The sequence below is a fragment of the Manacus candei genome, unplaced genomic scaffold (assembly GCF_025592945.1).
Source record: "Manacus candei isolate 608988 ecotype Guabito, Panama unplaced genomic scaffold, ASM2559294v1 h1tg000056l, whole genome shotgun sequence".
Lineage (NCBI taxonomy): Eukaryota > Metazoa > Chordata > Aves > Passeriformes > Pipridae > Manacus > Manacus candei.
In genome coordinates this window covers 10,465,001-10,486,384 of record NW_026138104.1, presented here as the reverse complement: position 1 = coordinate 10,486,384, position 21,384 = coordinate 10,465,001, and the positions used below count along the sequence as shown (strand labels likewise).

Sequence of the window (21,384 nt, the reverse complement as noted above, 5' to 3'; positions counted from 1 at the left end):
TTGGGACCAAAGTTAATGTTTCTGATTTGTCCAAATGAGTGAGAACCTGGTATGTGGAGGTGTAAGGAGAGGTTGCCTTTTCTGTTTCCTTTCTTCTGTTTAGTGGAGTGTCTCTTGAATTGAAACCATGATGTGTGCTTCTGTTTCAAGAATATTGTTAAAATTTTTGTAAGTACTTGTTACTGAAACCTGTTAGTAAATAAGTATAGGCTGTGTCTATGTCCATATCAGAGGTGGATCAGAGAAATTGAAATCTTTAGTGTCTAGCTCCCTTTTCTTCCCTGAAATAAAGCATTTTTTGTGATTAGAAACACAGATTGGGGTGGATACGCCAGGAAGCCTTGATACTGCTATAAAAACAGTAAACCTTTGCTGTTATTCAAAAGCCATTGACTATTACTCTGTATTTGACCTAGAATCCTACTGTGCTATATGAAGATAAATTCCTTAATTCCCTGTTCTGCAAGAGTTGTAGCTGTGGGGACAACTGAAGAGTTATTACAGTTTACACAAATTTGAGGTGTCTGAGAGCAGTGCCTCCCTAAGAGGTAGAAAAGAAATTACTTTGTCCATACGCAAGAAAGAATTTTAGCTGCCATGCCTTCTAGGTGACATATGTGTATAAACTTTACAACTGCTGCAAGATCAAAATCATTGCTGTGAGTTTTACTTGCAACTGTGTGCTATGTCTGACTCTCACAATTGGTCTCCTTTTGTGAAGAAGCCTTTTAACCAGGGGGCAGATAGAAATCTCTGCAATTTGTTTGAAGATAAATCCTGTGAATTCTTTCAGCAGAATTAAACCTTGGAACACATTTGGGTTCCAGGCTGCAACAACTCTGGAGTTTACAATAAAGCCTGTTTTAGAATTTTCTTGATTACTTATCTTTTAAAGTTTAGACAGAAGATCTTAATTGCCTTTATTATAACTAGAGGAATTAAATTGAAGTCAGACAAGTAAAGATGCAATAAGATCATGTGGATGAACACTGATATGTTTTGCTTCAACATTAAAACCAACTATCCCTGCTACCCTTTTGCTGCAGTTGCTGTTTTTAGGTATTTCAGTGATCTGGGTTATAGCATCTCATTGAGAGTTGTATTGGCACAACAACTACTTCAGCACTGGTCTACTGAGCACAGTAAAGAAACAGTATAGAAATTTAAGAAACTAGCACTGATGCTAGGGAAAAAATTAGCATGTTATGTTGTCAGTAAACCAGTTACAAACATGCACGTTTTGCTGTGTGGCGTTTTGTCATTAACTCTGCATGAACTCTGCAGATATTACTTACTGTCTTGAGAGAACTACAGCAAGAATGGGGTGCATTTTTGCTTTATTTGATGGATTAGGAGGAGGAGCAGGAGGATAATGGGAAGCATTACAATAAATGAGAACATCTTCAGGAATCATTCAGTGGGTAAAAGTAATTGCTGTTCCTAGGCGATGATGGCAGGCCTCCTTTCTGGTTTTCTGTTATCGCTGGCAATAAATGGCCAAGGCAAATACAGAATAATACCGGAGTCAATATCTGTCTGCAGCTACTTGTTATAATCTGTGTGTCTAATCAATCCTCAGTGTCTCTCCAGACACGTTTAATCGCGGACTCTGTGGCTCGGTGTGCCAGCAGCGGGTCCTGGCTGGGAGTTGGGAAGCTGAAGTGGGGGTGTGTGAGGGGAGAGCGCCACCTGCTGGGGAACCCTCCGGCGGGGGGAGCGCACTTTGGGTCAGGAGTGCGACCACCCATTCCTCAGGTCAGGGCTCGGCGGTTTACAATGAGAGCATTTGCAAAGGAATAACCTTCTTTCAACTCTAGCAAGTCTTCAGTTATGGAAATATTTTCTCGGGTTTTCATCTTGACTTTTTTGTTTGTAGGAACATCATCTCCAACGGGCTATCTCAGCACAACAAGTCTATGGAGAGAAGAGGGATAACATGGTTATACCGGTTCCAGAAGCAGAAAGTAATATTGCATACTATGAATCTATATATCCTGGAGAATTTAAAATGCCAAAGCAGCTGATTCACATACAGCGTAAGTAAAGGAACTCGTTCTTTGTACATTGAGAGCTTTATTTTGCCAGACATTACTGCTAAATGTCTGCTGAACTCCCACCAAGACTTGGCTTCTGAGAATTATTTTTTTCCAACATGCTGAAAAATGCATACTACTTGCTGAAGAAGTATATTTAGTTCTTGGTCAGTAGTAACAGTTTGCAGGGAAATTTAGATATTTTTTTTTTTAGCAAGGACACAAATCTACTTGAAGAGGAAAATATATAATACATAGTTAAGAAACAGAGTACCTGTCCCAGAAGCATATTCAAGATAAAATGGCAGTAAGAGTGGATTGGCAAGCCAAGCAGAAATGGTAGTAGCAGTGGTAGTATTTGCCTGTGCCTGGATGGAAGTATTCTACATCTAAAAATAGGTGGGTTTTGGCATCACTGGTGACTTGCAAATTTGTTGGGATTTTGTTTTTGTTAGAAGATAGCAGCTGTTCTGTGCTGTGTAAAAAGATCTCATGCCTAATTAACTTTGGTTAAATGCTAGTCTTCTATATCAGTCAGTCTCAATAATGTCTTGAAGTATTGGAAACGTAGAATAGTTTGGGTTAGAAGGGACCTTTTAAAAATCATCTAGTCCAACACCTTGCAATGAGCAGGGACATCTTCAACTAGGTCAGGTTGCTCAGAGCCCCGTCCAACCTGCCCTTGAATGTTTCCAGGAATGAGACATCCACTGCTTTTCTGGGCCACCTGTTCCAGTGTTTCAACACCCTCACTGTAAAAAATTATCTTCCTACTAGCAGTCTCACATGCTGATATTAAGGTTATACTTTTCATTCTTCTTTTCTTTGTTTAGACTAGATAAGGAAAAGCTTCTTTGTCTAGCAGGTCTAGCAGCTGGAACTGTGATTTTTCAGCTGCATTATATTCTACCTCTTTATTTATTAGAAGCAAGGTATGTGTTTTCAGGTGTGCACTTGAGAAGAAATTTGACTCTTACTATGTAAAACAACTTGAATGAGGCATGAGAACTAGGGAGATCTTGTTTTGAATGCAGAGTGCTGTGTTTTCATAGGGTATTGTGTAAAACAAACAATTGTTTGCATTCTGCAAAACATTGCTTGTATTTGAAGATGCCTTGCTACATAGGGTAGACTGTGCTGGACCAGTTTAGTCTGACTCATCTGTATCACAAAAATCATTGATGAGAGTATGTGTAAGATCATTGTAATACAGTCTGCATATACTTTCCCATGTGTGTGTTTGGACTGTAGTCTTAACTGTTGATCATATAAGACATAAAACTAGAGAATACTCAGCAGCATTCAAAATATTCACCAATCTAAAAATTTCTTACAGAAAAGAATGAGGCAGGAAGCTGCTAGCTGGTTTGACCACTAGTAAGTTTACATTGAATAACAAAACCATAATCAAATAGATGGCAACTTTTATGTCTGATTTTTAACAGTGTAATTTTTTTCCAAAGAAAAATTAGGTGTAACCTGAAAGTAGTATTACTGCAACATTCAAACAAATGATTTTGGTTTCGTCTCCAGAAGAGTGTGCTGTGTATTCTGAACGTTGCTATTAGAACAAAACATTTCTGTAGTAAAACCAACTTTAACTTTCACTGTATCATTTAGCTTTTAGTTTGGATGCTGAGCAGCCGGATTATGACTTGGATTCTGAAGATGAGATCTTTGTGAACAAGTTGAAGAAAAGAATGGACATCTCTCCTTTGCAGTTTGAGGAGATGATAGACAGACTAGAAAAAGGCAGCGGTCAGCAGGTACAATGGTACTTTGAATAAAGAATTTGAAATACACGCTCTGTATGTTACTGTGTGAAAGTGACATGCTGGCTTTTACATTTAGCCAGTCAGCCTGCAAGAGGCCAAGCTGTTGCTGAAGGAAGACGATGAATTGATCAGAGAAGTGTATGAGTACTGGATTAAAAAGAGGAAAAACTGTCGAGGTCCCTCTCTTATCCCAGCAGTGAAACAAGAGAAACGAGATGGTTCCAGCACAAATGACCCTTATGTTGCTTTTAGAAGACGAACAGAAAAGATGCAGACACGAAAAGTATGTATATCAGAGCCTCTCTCAGCTGTTCTTTCTTTTCCTTCTCCTTTTCCCCCTTTCAAAAAGTAGATTATGTAAAGAAACAGTTCTGCTGTGTTGTATGAAACAGTAAAAATTGGCATGTTCTCTTTTCTAATTTGCAGGGGTGAAAAGCAAAACTACCTTAGAACAGCTATTAAATGAAAATTTATATTAATTTTTTCACTAAATCTACCATTAAACCTACTTATTGTATTAGTAAGCTGTAGCTCATTGATAACATGCACATGCTTCTCCTTGGTTTGGCATATGACTTGTCTTTTTTTTGATGTATATAAATATTTAGAACTTACTGTGGTTCAGATTACTTAATTTAAATGATGAGGGGAATCACATATACTCTGTGTATCTGCAGAATCGGAAAAACGATGAAGCTTCTTACGAGAAGATGCTTAAGCTGCGTCGAGATCTCAGTCGTGCAGTGACCATCCTGGAGATGATAAAGAGAAGAGAAAAAAGCAAGAGAGAATTGCTGCATTTAACACTGGAAATTATGGAAAAGAGGTAATGTTCATTGAAAAGTTGCTGCAGAAAGCTTTGGAAGCTGCTTCATATTCTGATTGCTTCAAATATTTAAACAGTGGGAGATTTTTAAAATAAGTATTTAGACATGGGTTTACAGGATAACATAGTTTCGTATATGGCTATGGAGAGCAAAATATAAGGCTAGGAAGTTGCTTATTGTGGCAAGGTGATCCTCAAACTGAGCTACATTGTTTCATTAGATGTGTACATATTTTCAAATGTGTTTATCTATTCTGTATGTTATACCAGAAGAGAGATCATAGTTTCAGGTGAAAATGCATGTTAAATGCATAGATTAAGGAAATACCAGCTATTTTTAAGGCCATTTTCAAACATTACCATTCTTTAACTTCATGATCATGATTCTTTGCTAAAAAAGCTTGATCAAACACCCTCTTGAAGAGGTAATCATTTCATAGAATATGAAATGTGTGAGTCATCTCCAACTTGTGCTTCTTTTGACATCCTGTTGGTCAGCTGTGCTGAGGGCCAAATACTCAGTTGTCACTTTCCTAATTGGCTGAGATTTACAGTTGCAATGTGGAGCTGTTCTTTAGGCTCATACTTAGAATCTGAGTAGACTTCCCTAGCTCAAGTATCCATGTTTGAAAGCAAATGTTCTGAGTCGGTATCTTAAAGCTCTAGAACTAACTTTTTAGTCTGGATTCTTAGGGAGGCAAGCTGAATTTTTCTGCTAGGGCACTTTTTTTAAGCACTGAGCATTTTAAGCAGAACCAGAGAGGGGGGAAATCTTGAAGGTTTTCACAGTAGCTTTCTCATAAAATAAGCTGCTGAATAGAGGGAAGACACTAATACCTCCCTCAGAGTGAAGAACTGCACTTCAACACAGCATTTGTCACAGGATTTGAAATGTAATATGTTTCATGGATCTACTTGTTGTGAAAATATTCCCTGACACAAAAGGGGAAGGATTAATGAATAAGACACTCTGCCTCACTGTTTAAAACCTTTCAAGTGATAAATGTATGGGTTTTAAATGGCAGCAGTCCCCAAGGGAGGGGGGAGGGTAACTCTCCTGTTCTTTCCTTCTAGTTTCTGCTTCTTTCCTTTATAGTATTGTGCTTTGGAGATGCTTTACAGAGTAGTTATCATTTTTTATTTGTCAGCATTAGCCATTGCAATAAATTTTCTATGTTATTAGTCAGTCCCCTTTTCTGTAATAATACTTTCTGTACTTCTTGCTGATGTCCTGGATGTCCCTTTACCCCAAACTCCAAGTATTAGTTTGTGTTTCTCCATGTTTCTCAATTTTTTTACCAGATGTACATTGTAAGCACTCCAACAAATGTTTTTTGATTTCAGGTATAATTTGGGTGACTACAGTGGAGAGATCATGTCTGAAGTCATGGCGCAGCGGCAGCCACTTAAACCTACCTATGCTATTCCCATCATTCCTGTGACTAACAGCAGTTCTTTTAAACACCAAGAAGCTATGGAACTGAAAGAATATAAAGTCAAAGTGAGTAATGTCAGTAACTGAGTTACTGTTTGGCTATAAAGTACGCAAGATACAGCATTTTAGGATAGGAGAGGGGAGGCTTTATGAGACTAACAACAGGTAGCAAAGCTGCAAGTGAAATAAAGTGCTTTGTTCTGTTGGAGTTATGAGGATAGCATACAGACTCCCTGTACTTCTTAAGACAGAAATAAAGTTTAGACAAACTACGGACAAAAGGACACGTGCAATTGTGTTCTCATTCAGGGGGATAGAAACATTTTTCTCTAATACTGTCCCTAAAGTTAGGATATCCTGAACAAAACTGTATTTATTACCTAGATATTGTACAAAGATGGAACTACTGATGTAAAATCCATATATTGTTCTAAATTATGTAGCTATTTTAATCCAGAGGATTGGTTTTTGTTTTGTTTTTAAGATAGGATCTACTGGTATTCCCAGCATGCTCTATATCTTTGTCTGGTTCTGTATTTAAGTAAAGTATCAAAGAACCTTATTTGATTTAGACAGCTGACCAGCACTTTTTTTCCTGCAGGCTTTAATTTTGTGTCATACAAAGCATAACTACAGTGCAAACAGCTGAGCATGTTAAATAGGTCAGGTAACACAGGAGAAATGCTGAGGTATAATTTGAATTTTAAACCAAGACTCCTTGTGAGTGAAGAGTATCCAGAGGCTGTTCTGAAACTGACGGTGTGTTTTGAATCAGTGAATTCTTCCACTGATAGTAGAGCCGTGTAGTTGTGATTGCTGGCGTGTACTTGCCTCTCAGTGATGTTGGGTCAGTGCAGTGTCTCACAGCTTGAAAGAAATCTGGTTCTTGGAGACTTGGGAAAGGCACTTAAACTTTGCTTTGCATAGTATGGGGAAATGTGTTTAATTTTTAGAGGCATTTGTGAGATTATAGGTATCTTTGAGAAGTCTAACTTCTATTTTTGCCTTTAAAGCATTGTTTGGTACTTAATAATTCCCTAATGCTGCATAAGTGGCTATTAAGTCAAAATGCTAGAAAATGAAAAAGGTGCCTCATGGAGATCATCATATGTATTTTGGTCTGCTTCTCCAAAGTAGTTCTGTCACCTTAACTGCTAGTGAGTTATCCAGCACAGATTGAGCAAACAGTGCGTGATTCCACCTTGTTTCTTAAATGTTTCCATTACTGAAAACAAAATCCAGATACTCTTGAAATGACTGTGTGTTTTACTATCAAGATGGTGGAGAGATGAGTTCACATTTTGGCTTGCTTACACAGGAGTTTTCTTAAACTCCTGTTTTAATGTAATTTTCATCTGTGTGTAATTTTACTCTGCTTTTTATTTTTCTTGCAGCAAGATAAGCCTGATGTTATTAGACCCAAAAGAAAGTATGAGAAGAAGCCAAAAGTCTTACCTTCGTCCGCTGCTGCTACTCCTCAACAGACAAGTCCTGCTGCACTGCCAGTCTTTAATGCTAAAGATTTGAATCAGTATGATTTTCCTAGCTCAGATGAAGAACCTCTCTCCCAGGTAGGACTTCTAGAGTTTTGTACTGCTCTTGGGGAAAGAACAGAAATAAAACTCATGAATTTGCTAATATCTCTCCTCATATACCCTACCTCCCATCCCCTCTTTAAAGGTTTTGTCTGGTTCTTCGGAGGCTGAGGAAGAAAATGATCCCGATGGTCCTTTTGCCTTCCGTAGGAAAGCAGGCTGTCAGTACTATGCTGTAAGTAGAATTTCCTTATGTATTATAAGACAGAGTGTCACTGTTGGAAAACATCTTGTGTCTAACTGTTTAAAATTATTTCAAGCCTCATTTAGACCAACCTGGCAACTGGCCGTGGAGTAGCCCTAAAGAGGGAAGAGTAGGAGACGTGCGTTACAGATACTGCTTAACCACCCTCACCGTTCCCCAGAGGTGTATCGGGTTTGCACGACGACGGGTTGGCCGTGGTGGAAGGTGAGAGCTATGGAATTGCTGTTGCTTTTAAAAATAAAATTTAAAAAAAAAATCAGACATAAAGAGCAGCAAAGTTAAAAAAAAACCCCAAACCGAAAAAACTCAGAATTTCGAACACCACAGAGAGATTGACTTTTTTAATATTTATATTTGATCCAAGTTTCCTTAGCTGGTTAATGTCTCCATTTTTATTTTGTGCTAATGGAAGCTGCTTTAGTACTGTTTTCTTAAGTAGTTCTGGGTTTTTTTATTACTTGCACTCCCAAGTTCTGAGGTGAAAATACTTGTGTATTTTCAGTTGTGATTGGTGGTTTGTATTTAAATTATTTGCATAGCTGTCTTCAAATAGTAGCACTTAAAGATAGCAAAAATTATATTTGACAGAAAATGCTTTTCTGAATTTAGACCATATTTGGTGATTTTTGGGAGGGATGCTTAAAACTGATGATAACTTAAATTTCAAACTTTGTCAAAAATATCAAAGAATTTAATGACTTATTTCAGGCATTTTGCTGCTAAGAGTATTTATCAAAAACATTTTATAAATGGTTTGCTGTATAAGTGCTCTTTCTTAAATATTGTGTTATGTCTTTAGGAAAATAGTACATTGGGATTAAATTTTGATTAAAAGTAAGAATGTGATTTGCCTTTCAGATTTGTGCTTAGCATCTCTTCACATACTAGTAAACTAATCAGGAAAATTGGAATGAGAGCTGAAGGCTCTTACTGGGGTTTTTGCAAGGGGATTTGGGATTTAATGTGTGACATCCCCTACTGCATTAGGATGGTTGTAGTATATATGTATATATGGGAGTAAGGCTTTTGAAGAAGTTACTTCAGGAGAGTATTTCAGTCATTTTTTAATTAGTTAAGCGATGTTATTGTCTAGGTGTTTTTTAATTACATGTTGTTGCAGTCTTAATATATACATGATGTTGTATCTCCAGCTCTTGAAACAGTAAAAGCTAAAATATACCTAAATATAATATTTACTGTAAAATAATAGGTAGTCATGCATTGGGGGGGAGTGTGTGTTTGCTTGTTCTAGAAGAGCTTTGTGTAGCTCCTTCTATCCCGTTGTCCTCGCCAAGCACACATGTCAAACTGGTGACTTTCTCCGTGTTTTCTTGCCACTGTGTAATTCTGCACTGTTGTCCTGGTTTCAGGGTGCTGCTGGACAGAGCGCATTCGGACTACGATAATGCATTTCATCACCTGGATTTGGAAAGGTTTTCCTCATCACAACACTCTTCAATCAGTCAATTTGCCAATACCTCAGAAACAAATACCTCGGACAAATCTTTCTCAAAAGACCTCAGTCAGATACTAGTCAATATCAAATCATGTAGATGGCGGCATTTTAGGCCTCGGACACCATCCCTACATGACAGTGACAATGATGAACTCTCCTGTAGGAAATTATACAGGGGTTTAAATCGAACAGGCACAGCACAACCCGGGACCCAGACATGCAGTACCTCTACACAAAGTAAAAGTAGCAGTGGTTCAGCACATATTGGTATGTTTAATTTAACAAACTTGCTTCCAGAAGTTTTAAACTTGATTCAGAAAATCCAGAATATCATTAGGTCATCCATACTTTACATCGTGGTCTGTTTTGGTGGTAACAGCCCATCTTCATGTGTATCTCTTTATTTGCTACGTGGAATGTTTGTTTGCATTTATTGCTAGCAGTAGAGTACTGCATCTGAGATTTATACAAGTGCTACAGTGGTATGTAATTACAGGTTTAGAAATGCAAAGCTTTAAAAACAATATTGTGTAGGGTTTCAGTTGACTGAGGATTTGGATTTTTAAAATTAAAAACATGTTAATTGAAATGTTGATGTAAATACTACATTCCAAATTTTTTTTTAATACAAAGTGTGGTGGTGATGGGAATTGTTTAGTTAAAATGTGTGCATTTAAAATCCCAGCATGCTATGAATTCTTAATTGAACTTAAATGAACTTAAATGCCATTTCCCATCCAAAAAGTACCCAGCCCACTCTCACTGATGCATCTGCTCATGCTTAGCGAAACTCTTGGACTAATCACCTCTACGTCTTGTCAGCAAGTGGCAGACTACATCTTACAGAACCCAATTACAGATTTGAGGACCTGACTCTGAAAAAACTTGATGTGGTGGTGTTTTTTAATTGGAACACTGTTGGAAAGCATCACTCTTTTTGTAGGGCTCTTCATATTGGAAGCCTGGCATTTACAGTGTTAGATTGGGACTTAAATAACTCATGAATTTTGATGAGTCAGTACCATAAATGTCATCTTTTTATAGTAGGTTAAAGTGACAGGTTTTTTTATAAAGAAATAACTTTAAAAGTTCACCTTTGTAAGGAGTCTCTAGAATCATGTTTTCCATACCATTTTGAATTATGGCTTTGGAAATCAATCAGAATACCTGGATAATGTAGGAGTGCAGTGGGGAGAGATGCATATACCTAATAAAATAATCAAATTGTGAGGTGTTTTGGTGGTTTGCTCAAAATCTGATATCCTGGTATCAGATTACTTTAATCCTCCTGTTTGCCAATATGTTTTGTACTTTTTCTCCCTGTACCACGTTTTGGGTTTTTTAACCTGAAAATTCTTTCTACTTGCATTTGTAGAGTTAGAGAGCGCCTTTGTTCTGCTGCTTTATTTCCTGCTTCCTCTCCATGCTGTCCTAGATTAGGTCCTTGCCCCTATCCCCCTTTCTTTCCTCTTTTATGATAATTCTTGCTGGAAATGTACAAAGGCTAAAAGTGATGGTCCTTCTGGTTTGTGATATAAGTGTGGCTTTTGGTGTTTAAATTCTGCCCTTCAAGTGGTTCAAATAAGTAAAGCAAGTCCAGAACTGAATGAGAGCATCCTCTGGATGATGACCAGTCTGAACTATGATAAAATGGTAGCCAGGTTATGAGTGTGAAAACAAAACTATGGGGTACTGAATAGATTATAAATGCACTTTAAAGTATTAATGGCAATACTTTGCATCTGAAAATCGTGTAGATTTGAAAAATTGACTGATTGAGTTTAAAGCTTATATAATTGTGTGTGTGTATAAATAAACACACACACCCTTTTAGAGTCTTTTTTCCTGAAATAGATGGTTAGGATGTTTATCTACATCATTTAGGAATTAAATGCTATTATTATTTATGGTGATGAGTTTCATACCGGAGTTTAATTGTGTGGTTACATCTTGAAGCCCCTGGGGAATTAATACATGTGTGTAAGTACCTGGTATATAACACTAATTTGTGCTTGGAATTCTGTACAGATGGCTTAGTATCCATGTAAAATATGTAAGTTAGTATTCCAAGCTTTTCAGAATCTAAATGTTAGAGTTTAGTTTCATATTTTTGTTAGGGCTTGATACAGGAATTAAATATTCAATAAAAAAATGTATCTGTCTGAATTAATAGATACACTTTTAAATCAGTTACCACAGTCTTCGGATAGTCACTTATTATTAGTATAGTTGGGCAGTTGTATCTGTATATTTATAATCTTAGTTGGAATTCTTGTGGCATTGGAGGTGTATAGAAGTTTGTGTCTATGTGATGTACTGCTGATTGTCAGTGTAGGGGTTCAAAAGGAGCACAGAGTCTAATTCTCGGTGCCAGTCTGGTTTTTAGTGGATTTTTTTTTCTGTTTTTTAAAGGATTCTTTGAGATAGGTTGTCTGCACAGATCACAGGCTGTTTGTATGTCTCATGTGAGTCTGACTTCTTCAATGGTACCAGTCAGTTGCAGCTGCTGAGTTGTCTTCTTACTTTCTGTGGCAAATACTGTAGAGAACATCAGGTATCTAACAGCTGTACTAAAGTTTTTCTAATAGTTACTACTACAGATTAACAACCCTGTACAGTGTACCTGTTACTTTTTCTTTATTGTTTTTAAAGATGGGAGTTTGTTGTGGGCATAGATTTTTTTTTTTTTAGGTTTCTTCCTCTTTACCTTTTAGGTTTTTGAATTGGCTGTTGGTCTTTCTACCAGAGAACACTTATTAATACCTTTTTTTTTTTTTTTTAATCTTTTTACTGCTACTCTGAGTTGTGGTCAAACCATATTGCTTGCCTTTAAGATGAAGCTCATCCTAGGATTCTGTAGTGACCAGCAGAGGTGGTCATGTTGCCATGTTTATTGTGTACCGTCACATGAGTTTTGTCTGTTTCCATACTAAAGTGTAGATAAGTCTTGGACTTTTTCTGCCTTGAATGATGCAGACATGCTGCTGTCATGGAACAATTGCTATGGAAAACCTTGTTTCTCAGGTCTGTTATACATGACCAGCAGGGGCATGAAGTAGAGATTGTATCTCAGGTCCTCTGTTAAGCAGAGGATGTGTTCAAGAAGCAGTGTTGTGGCATACCATTCTCTGGCTACAGGAAGCATTGTTGTTCATCCTGAAGATCAGGGAGAAGTTTCCCCAAAGAACCGGGCATTTTATAAACATTTTGAAGTGCCTTTGACCCTGAAGGAAATGCAGGTTATTCTGGTCCTGGCTTTCAGAATGCTCAGCATCAAAGATGTGTGGAAGATGTTGTTGCATTGAGATTTTGTGTATAAACTGAGAAGGGATGCCTTAAAAAAAAAGAAATCCCTTTACAAAGTTACTTGAACACTTGCTGTGTGCTGAAAGCTAAACTTTGGCACCAGGATCAAGTGGCCAAGAAAAGTAGCGTCACTTTGGAAGGGGGTGATTCCTTTTCATCTTGCTGAAGAATTATGAAAAACTATCCTTTGCCCTCTTGCAAAAAGAACTGATTCAGAGATCTTCACACATGTTATACAGAACACCACTAAAAGGCAAGCAAGAGCATTAAATCAAGATTATTGTGGAGAATTAACTTGTTCAGTTGGGAAGCTACTAACTGTGAACAAAATGCAGCAAAATTACTTCAGAAAAGGAGCCTGTATTGCTGACAGTCTCAAGTTTCTGAATCAAAATCTTCAGAGATGGAGCTTGTAACTCTGGAGTGTACAATAGTCATAAGGTTTCATCTGAAGTGTTTCTGTCCCTTGTTAGATTGAGCTGATTCTGCTGGGCAAATAGTAGTCTTTGAACTGCATCATATTATGGACAGACTGTGCTTTCCGCTGGAGACTTGTTAAATATGTTGCATTTGGACTTTGGAATGCTTACATCTAGTAACAAAAGTTAGAGACAAAAGTTAAGAGTCTTAAGACTGCACAGCATGTATCTTTCTGTTCCAGCCTTGTCTTTAGGAAGCAGAGCAGGGATACCCGTCACTAGTGAAAGACTGGAGCACTGGTTCCCAGGCTCTACAGTAAGAGCAGGCAGCAGTCTTGCATTCTGTTGTTTTCTGCCTTCGTCACCCAGAAGCTGGATCACTTTGAAAACAGTCTGAAAGCTGGCAAGGCTGAAGAGGCTGGCAGTTAACTGCTCAGTGAATTTGTAACTTGCCCTTTGAGAAAAAGCCTTACTGAACATTGTTAGAGTTTTGATGTTTGTGATTGTAGATCTTACTGTATGAAAAGCTGCAGGAATACTGAACATAGTTAAATAATCCAAAATAATTTACTTTTCATTTTCTTGTAAATCAGATATTTAGATGATGTGATGCAAGTTGTGCTTTACTATTCAGTAACTTCACTGTCCCAGTACACTTGCATGCTCTTTTTTGCATCTCTTAATCTGCTTTTTAAAAGCAGTTTAGCACATTTGGGTGTCTAGCAGGATAGTGAACTGTACTTCCATTTCCCAAATAAGGTAACGCTGGTTAAAGGATCTGTGCTTGTTCAGCCTGGAGAAGAGAAGACTTTGGGGTGACCTAGTTGGGACCTTCCAGTACCTGAAAGGAGCTTACAACAAAGATGGGGAGGGACTTTTTACAAGAGCATGTAGTGACAGGACAAGGGGAAATGGATTCAAACTGGAAGAGAATAGGTTTAGATTTGATATTAGGAAGAAATTCTTAACTGTCTGGGTGGTGAAACACTGGAACAGGTTGCCCAGAGAAGTTGCTCCATCCCTGGAAGTGTTCAAGGCCAGGTTAGATGGGGTCTTGGAACAACTGGTGTAGTGAAAGGTGTCCTTGCCTGTGGCAGGGAGGTTGGAACTAGATGAACCTTAAGGTCCTTTCTGATCCAAACCATTCTATGATTCTATACTGTTATTTCATATTCTTATTAAGGATACCTGATGCCTGATTTTAGGCAACCCTTTCCCAGAAAGAAGCAGGAGGAAGCTCCTCAGTCCTTGTGGCAATTCCTTGCAGCAGAGTAGAAGAGCTTGTCCTGCCTTTTCATGGTTTTCATGCCACCACTGGCTGTGTTCAGATCTTTTTATTTAACCTTTGTATCTGTAACAGTCTCAACATTGCTATCTGTGTTACTATTTTCCCATTTTTTAAATACTTCTTTCACATTACATGATAAACTTGGTCATGAAAAGTACTGGAATTTGTAATGGCTATTTTCAATCATCATTGGAATTCAATCATCATTGGCCCATCTGTGACTGAGCTGTTGGTGTCCTGGTTGAAGAAGCAATGGCCTTGAGATGTTTTAACAGATGTTTAGAGTCCACCCTAAGCTTAGTTGAAGGAGGAAATATTAGAAGGAAAAGCTTCTTTAATCTGGGAAATGTGACTGAGGATGGGATAAGAGCCATACCAAAACACTTGAGCATTTCTGGAGACTTCAAGACTTCGTAGTTGTATTAGGTTTTCTTATTCAGCTTCAACTCAGTTGGAGTAAAACTTTGCTCCAAAGTGATGGATCTCTGGGCTTGCAGAAACTGTTACACTCTGCATTCTGTGCAAGGATCACCACATTTATAACTGGCCTGAGACGGTGTGGTGGAAACTCATATTAAGAATGATGGGCAGACAAATATAAATGCACAGCAAACTTTTCTAGCTTTCATTCAATGGCTAGTAAAAATCCTTATTAATTATTTTCTGTCTGTCTTCTGCTACCAAGTAGGGAGTGCATATGTAGACCTTATATCTAGTTTATAATTTCTAGAGTTCTGATTTTTAGGAATTTCACACTTCTGTTGGGCTGAAATAAAAGGCTGTTGTAGTAATAATCAAGGGCGTAATGATTCATGTTCTCATAGTGCCTAATAACGCCATGTTTAAGTAAAACCAATCTTGAACTTCTTTTCAGAAAGTGAAACAACTTTGGGCCTGGTGCATCAAATACTAAATCACACTGATGGCTCTAAGTCTCTCCAATCTTCTGAATTCACTGGTGAGAACTTGCTATATAGTAGAAAGTCTTTAACCAGGCAATGTAACCCAGATGACATCTCTCATGAGAGAGAGATTTAAAAATGTGATGTTCTGGATTACTTAGCATTGTGATTGATGTTTGCTTTGCATTCACTTTGGCATTAGTAACCACTAATTGTTCTCTTACACAGCAGGGATGTGATGCTCTCATCTGCTTCCCTTAAGAAAACATTGTAACATAATATATCATCTTTCCACACACTTTAGCAATTCTGTAGTTTATGGAATTTCTCAGTTGAAAGCTTTAGTTAGGGGATCTTTCTTCTGTTACCTGATCAAAACTGCCTCTTTAATTGTCATCCACTGAAAGGATCAGGGAATCTAGTACTGTAAGTGGATTGTAGAGAGGCTCTTTGAACCCAATATAGTATTAAGGCCTCAGTTTTCCCACTAAATTACATTTCCGCTCATGAGAACAGATACTTAACAATGTTATGAAACAACTTCTAAGTGGTTTTAAGTTACTGTAATTTAAATAGCTAATTCTTTAGATGCTTAACAGGACTGAAACTTTTGCTGAAAGGTTTAATTATGCTGTTTGAATCTCTCAGTATTACATTTTTAAAACTTTTTACTAAAAAAAAGAAAAAGAAATTATTACCTGGACAGGTCATGGTCTTCACTCCACAAAGTTTGCTCAGTTTGCCTGGCAAATCTAGCGAGCATCTTCCATTCAGGAAATGAAAGGGAATGCTAGTAGAGGGAAGGGGAGTTTACACATGCATTTTCTGCTTTCCAGGATATGCTCCCTGTTCTTTTAGGAAGCTGGTTATTGTGGTCAATTTTTTGTAAGTCTGTATTTTCTACTGAAGGGAAACAGAGTAACAACTGGTGGGTGAGTCACCTCACGGTGAAACTTGCAGGAGGAGTTGTGAGGGGAGACTGTGGCTGTTTGTCCTGCAAAGACCAATCTCACACCAATGCAGCAGTCAGCCCCGCCGTCCTCCCTGGTTTTGGCCACATTTGGGAGCTACTTGAGTTTTCAGAGAAGCCAAATGTAAGCTACAGCACTGTAAGGCTGGTACATGTTAAAAACTCTGGTAAAACCAGTTAGCACAGTTTTATATTGCGGTATAAAACTGCTGCAAATTGTGGATCTTTGAGCTCAAAGTCCATTGACAGTATCACTGTTGCTCTGTGCTCTGTGCACCCCAGAGAACTTGGGTGATACATAAACAGAATCATCCAATTGAAAGTTGATATTCAGTGGTTTAATTTGAGGGGAAAAAAAATGGACATGTAATCATCCAGGGTTTACAAATGCTCATAAAAATGATCGAAGGAAAACACATTCATAGTACAGTGTGCAATGATTCAGTTCTTAATAAAACAGGATTTGTAGCTGTCACAAAGGAGATACTGGGCAGTCGTTTACCCTGTCAGTCAGTATCAGTCACGTACGATGTTTCTTTCCTTGTACTCGTAGCTGAAAACTCCTGAAGTTTTTTCTTCTACCTCCCATTGCTTTTTGCAGTCTGTAAGCTAGAAACCATTTCCTTGCTGCCAAAGTATAGTACTAATACAGTTGCAGAATAGATGTGTGTTTGTTGTCCCAAGCTGTTAAGAGAATAACAGAATAACACAATGTACTGACTTAAAATCTGAGGGTTGTCTCAACTGAAATGTGACAACTTGATACAGTATGCTGCAAGAAAACAAGAAGCATTTGTGTAGCCAAGTCTCTTGGTAAAGTCTGAGCTGCCCATCTGCTGATAACCAGCTTGAGATGTGAATGACTCCAGGTAGAATTGGGCCTTAAAGGTTTTTCATGTTTAAGGTTAGAAAAGGAGTTGAACTAGGTTAAGAGTCTGGTGACTTGCATAAATTACTGCAAGTGCCTTGGAAAGTATGTAGAGGTTTTGTATAGAAGTGCAGCTGTTAGCTGTGAAAGACAGTTGAGATACTCTGAAGTTATAATGTTCTTATTTATTGTGTATTGGTAGTGGTGGTTGAGATTTCCACCTTCACCTCTCACTGTATAGTGATTCTGTGTAGTGAATGAAACTGGATGTTTCGTCACTGTTGTATTCAGTAAATTGCAAACTATTAAATAGTCATTACTGTGTGATGGAACCAGGACCACTGAGGTCCCAGCATGCTGTTTGAGAAGAGTCTGTATGCACTGCACTCTGGGGCTGCTGAAGCAAGACTGTTTTAAAATCTCACGTGTTGTCTTTAACTAGTAAATGTTTTGTCTTGTCCATGTTTTAAACTTCAAGCTGTTGTTCAGTTGTCTGTTGCTTTATGAATGTTTTTAAAGCCTTAAATGCCTCCAGTAATGTCAGGAATATGTAACTCTGTTTGGTGTTGTGTAGCAATACTCTTCTGAGTTACCAAAAATGTGGTTCCTGTTTTCAGTGTTCAGGAAAGGTCTGGGCTTGCTGCTTGCCTGCTGGTTTTCTCCCAGGCAGATAAAGACCTGTGTATGACACAAAAGAGAATGACAATCGTTTTTACTTCTTCTACATGTACCATTTCTCCAGTTCCAGTCACAATTGCGTGCCACAGGAAATGAGTATGGAAGGTTAAATAGACAAAAGTACTTCCTTGTAAAGTACGCACCTTTTTTTTTTTTTTTTGCATGGCAACAATAGTTTTCAGAAGCAACTTAGATCTCACAATTCATGTGCTTATTTCTTCAATTGAAGTGTAATGTAGACTCTACCCTGAGAGCAGGAGGGGAAGAAACCCAGTGGTGGTGTTAGCAAAGTACATGGTGGCTTCTAACAGAAGATGAACAGAGTATGATGTCCTAGCTTGCAGTCTTGGGAAGAAATTTTGATTTGGGTAGTTCTCAGTTGTATTGCTTTCAATAAAACCTTCAATGTAGTGTTTCTTTAACATGGAGAGGGAAGAGCTGGCTTATGTAATTACAATCTATAACCTCTTGTACATGAGCATATCTGTGTATCCTGTGGAATGGGAAAGGAATACCAATCAGATTATTTTAGGAGGCTGTAGCTTGCAGCAGTCCTTTATGAGCAGTGTTGTATTTCTAACCTGGATGCAATTGATTCAGAATTCACAGTAGATTTCTGATAGTGTTGTGAATAGTATTTTGAAATGTCCGTAGACTTCTACCTTCAATAAGGGAAGCAGCAAAAATGTTGCTGAATATTTAACCTAAATTGAAAAAATGCCCGAAATGTTCTTGAGTGTATTTTCCAGGCAGTATTTTTTAAGGGGAAGAGAAACAGTTGGAATATAGATGAGGGTGGTAGTCATAGTGGTGTTCTTCTGTCACTTGTTTCCTTTGACAACTGTGTAACTGTTTGGTAGTGGTGGGAAATGTACAGCTGCAAGGGTCACAGAGTGCCTGGAGAGAGATTCGCTGATGTACAACTGGAAACACAGTTATTCTAAATGGCACTTCCGGAAAGAAGGGGGAGCACTTACAGCTGATCTTTAGTGTAGTCTGTCCTGAACAAACACAGCCTGTGTAAGCTTCATTTGTTGTTCTTCCAAGAGAAAACAGTATTTTGGAGGTGGTTAAACCAACACAGGTGACTGCTTACCTCAACTCTGTTTTATGGTTAGATCTCAAATATACTTAGGACTTGAAAACTGAAATGAACTATTAGTAAATTTTACTTAAATAGGCAAAAGTGAGATGATTATGATGGTGGAAATTCTAATCATAATTCAGTCAAAGATGGTGGTATAACGTACTCTTTTTGCCCATTTTCCTCTTTATCGTTCTGTGTGTTGTCTTTATTTACATCAATTATGCAATCTATTCCTAAGCTTTGTATATACTAAACATTATATTATGTGTCATACTACAGAATAAAATACCTTGTTCTTAGAATTGTACAATATGCTGAGTTGGAAGGGACCCACTGGGATCATCAAGTCTAACTCCTGGCCCTGCACAGGACACTCCAAGAATCACACAATAAATAAATAAATGGAACGTTCAATATCATTGGCACTATGTTGGCTAAACCATATTGATTCTAAATTTCAGGGTTTAAAAAAACAATAAATCACTACTAATGGATCAATAGAAATGACATATCTCTCAGTACCAGGACAATATATCCATTTTTCTCCCTCTGCTACTGCTGGTCAGCTTTCTACATGCTAATCTTTGTGTGCTAAAGCTTTCTCGCCCTAACTTGTGTTTGGTGACAGTTTAAAAAAAATCTAAAGAACTTATAAATCTTAACTCTTTATATAAATTAAACAGTCAACTCCTTGAGTATTTGGTCTATGAATTCTAGTTTGTTTGGTTTTGGTTTTTTTAGTAAGGACATTTATGAGCAGTGTTACTACTACTAAGCTATTCTCCTAAGAATAGTTTAAAACATTGCTGTGAGATTTAACTGTAACAGTATTGGGAAGGAATTTGTCATTTTGACTGTATAAGTAAGTGCTACATCCTTACTTGCTGAAGGATGTTACTTACAAAAAAAAAAAAATAACGTGACTGTAGCAGCTGAATCAAAATCTGTCAATTCAAGTGTTCAGACAGCAAAAGTGCTGGTAATAATTTTAATGCTACTTCTAGTGCATACTAGGAGTATTTCGAACAAATTTTACACCAGAAAAGGACAAATTCAATGGGAAAATGCATGCTCAGTAGTGTTTGGTCTGATGTTTCCAAATATTAGTTCTTGTTTTGGTTAACCATTTATACTGATTTGTTGTTCGAGTTTATATGTAAGGTATAATTGGTCTTCAGAATCCTGTTGTATCCAGAAGCAGGACATTATTATAGTTTTGATAGAAATGTACTTTTTTTTTTTTCAGGTAAGCAAACCTGAAGGAGTAGATTAACAAAAAATTCTTAAAATTTGCAATTTGTGAACAGGATTTAAGTGTGATGGTGATTTGTTGCCAGACAGTAGTGAACTTCCCCAAAAGTGTGACTTCCACTGCATTCTTGAAGTATGAATGCTATTTACAGCACTTACTTGGGAGCATTTATACAATCTGAGTATAAAATGGAAGGGAAAATCTGAAAGACATATCCTTTGCAAGGGCATTCACACTCCAGCCTTGATTCAGTTTGTAAATTGAAAACTGAGACTTCATTTTGTTTTGGAAATGTAAATTAAAAAAAAAAATTTAACACTGAAGTTAGTTAATGAACTGGTGACTCTGCTGCACCATTGGGCATCTCCTTGTCAATCTGTACAAGTAACACTTTATCAGTTTTATACTTGTGGGTTAACTGGACAAAATGCTGCTTGACTGAGTCACCTTTCTAAGATTTTTAGAGAGAAGGGTGTAGTTTCGTGAAATTTTTTATTGATGGAATTGCTTGTACATGTGTGGTTACAAACAACAAAAATACAGTACTGCGATAGCCAGCCCAGTTGTGAGTGTGCCCAGCTTAGTGATTTCAGCTGTAACATAGATCTTAATTGTAGCCCCTCGCTGCCTGCAGAGTGCTGTCAGTGAGGGTTGCCTTGCAGTTGCCCAGTTGGGCATATAAACCTACTCCACAAATAATGCAGATATTGTAGTTTCACAAAGTGAAAACAATGATGCCATTTCTACCTCTTCTTTCTTTTTAATCTATTATAACTTTTTGGTGGGTTTGATGGTGTTTTGGTTCCATTCTCCCTCTCCCTTTTTGATATCTTGAGCTGAATTCAGTTATTACACTATAAAAAACAGCTTTAAAAGAGAAGGTTTAGCTTGAACAAAAAATTTCTAGGAGAGTGTCAGCTTTTTGACATAAAGGTGCATAAGTCTCTTAGGAACTTGCTGTGGTAGTTTTTTTGGGGTTTCTTTAGGTTTATAAAATAGATGTGTTTATATACACAACACCTACATATTTTGATATAGTATTTTCTCGTTTTATATTTTGTTCAGCATTTACAGCCGAACAATACCAGCAACATCAACAGCAACTGGCACTAATGCAGAAACAGCAGCTTGCACAAATTCATCAACAGCAAGCAAATAGTAATTCCTCTGCCAACACATCACAGGTGAGGGATTTGTCTGTGCTATGATTTATCCCTCATTGTTTCCCACCAGGGTTCATCTCTAATTGTCAACTGTTGCCATAGAACCTTGAAACTAACCAACAGGAA

The 21,384-nt window shown here is 37.6% G+C and overlaps 1 protein-coding gene across 7 annotated transcripts in view; it reads left to right on the top strand.

Annotated features, from left to right (window-relative positions):
• EPC1 (enhancer of polycomb homolog 1) overlaps positions 1-21,384 on the top strand; it is a 64,995-nt gene that overhangs the window by 39,953 nt on the left and 3,658 nt on the right. For 2 of the 7 annotated variants that reach the window (XM_051802340.1, XM_051802335.1), the window contains 12 exons: positions 1,877-2,036; positions 3,654-3,799; positions 3,885-4,091; positions 4,486-4,634; positions 5,979-6,135; positions 7,464-7,640; positions 7,750-7,839; positions 7,925-8,073; positions 9,240-9,592; positions 15,213-15,296; positions 21,161-21,279; positions 21,361-21,384. The exon at positions 21,361-21,384 is cut by the window's right edge and continues 63 nt beyond it. In XM_051802340.1, coding sequence (XP_051658300.1) covers positions 1,937-2,036; positions 3,654-3,799; positions 3,885-4,091; positions 4,486-4,634; positions 5,979-6,135; positions 7,464-7,640; positions 7,750-7,839; positions 7,925-8,073; positions 9,240-9,592; positions 15,213-15,296; positions 21,161-21,279; positions 21,361-21,384 — 1,755 coding nt within the window. In that variant the 5' untranslated portion in view covers positions 1,877-1,936. Of the gene's footprint in view, positions 1-1,876; positions 2,037-3,653; positions 3,800-3,884; positions 4,092-4,485; positions 4,635-5,978; positions 6,136-7,463; positions 7,641-7,749; positions 7,840-7,924; positions 8,074-9,239; positions 9,593-15,212; positions 15,297-21,160; positions 21,280-21,328 lie in introns of all 7 variants that reach the window. The other 5 variants (XR_007907000.1, XM_051802341.1, XM_051802336.1 and 2 more) reach the window with 4 other exon arrangements.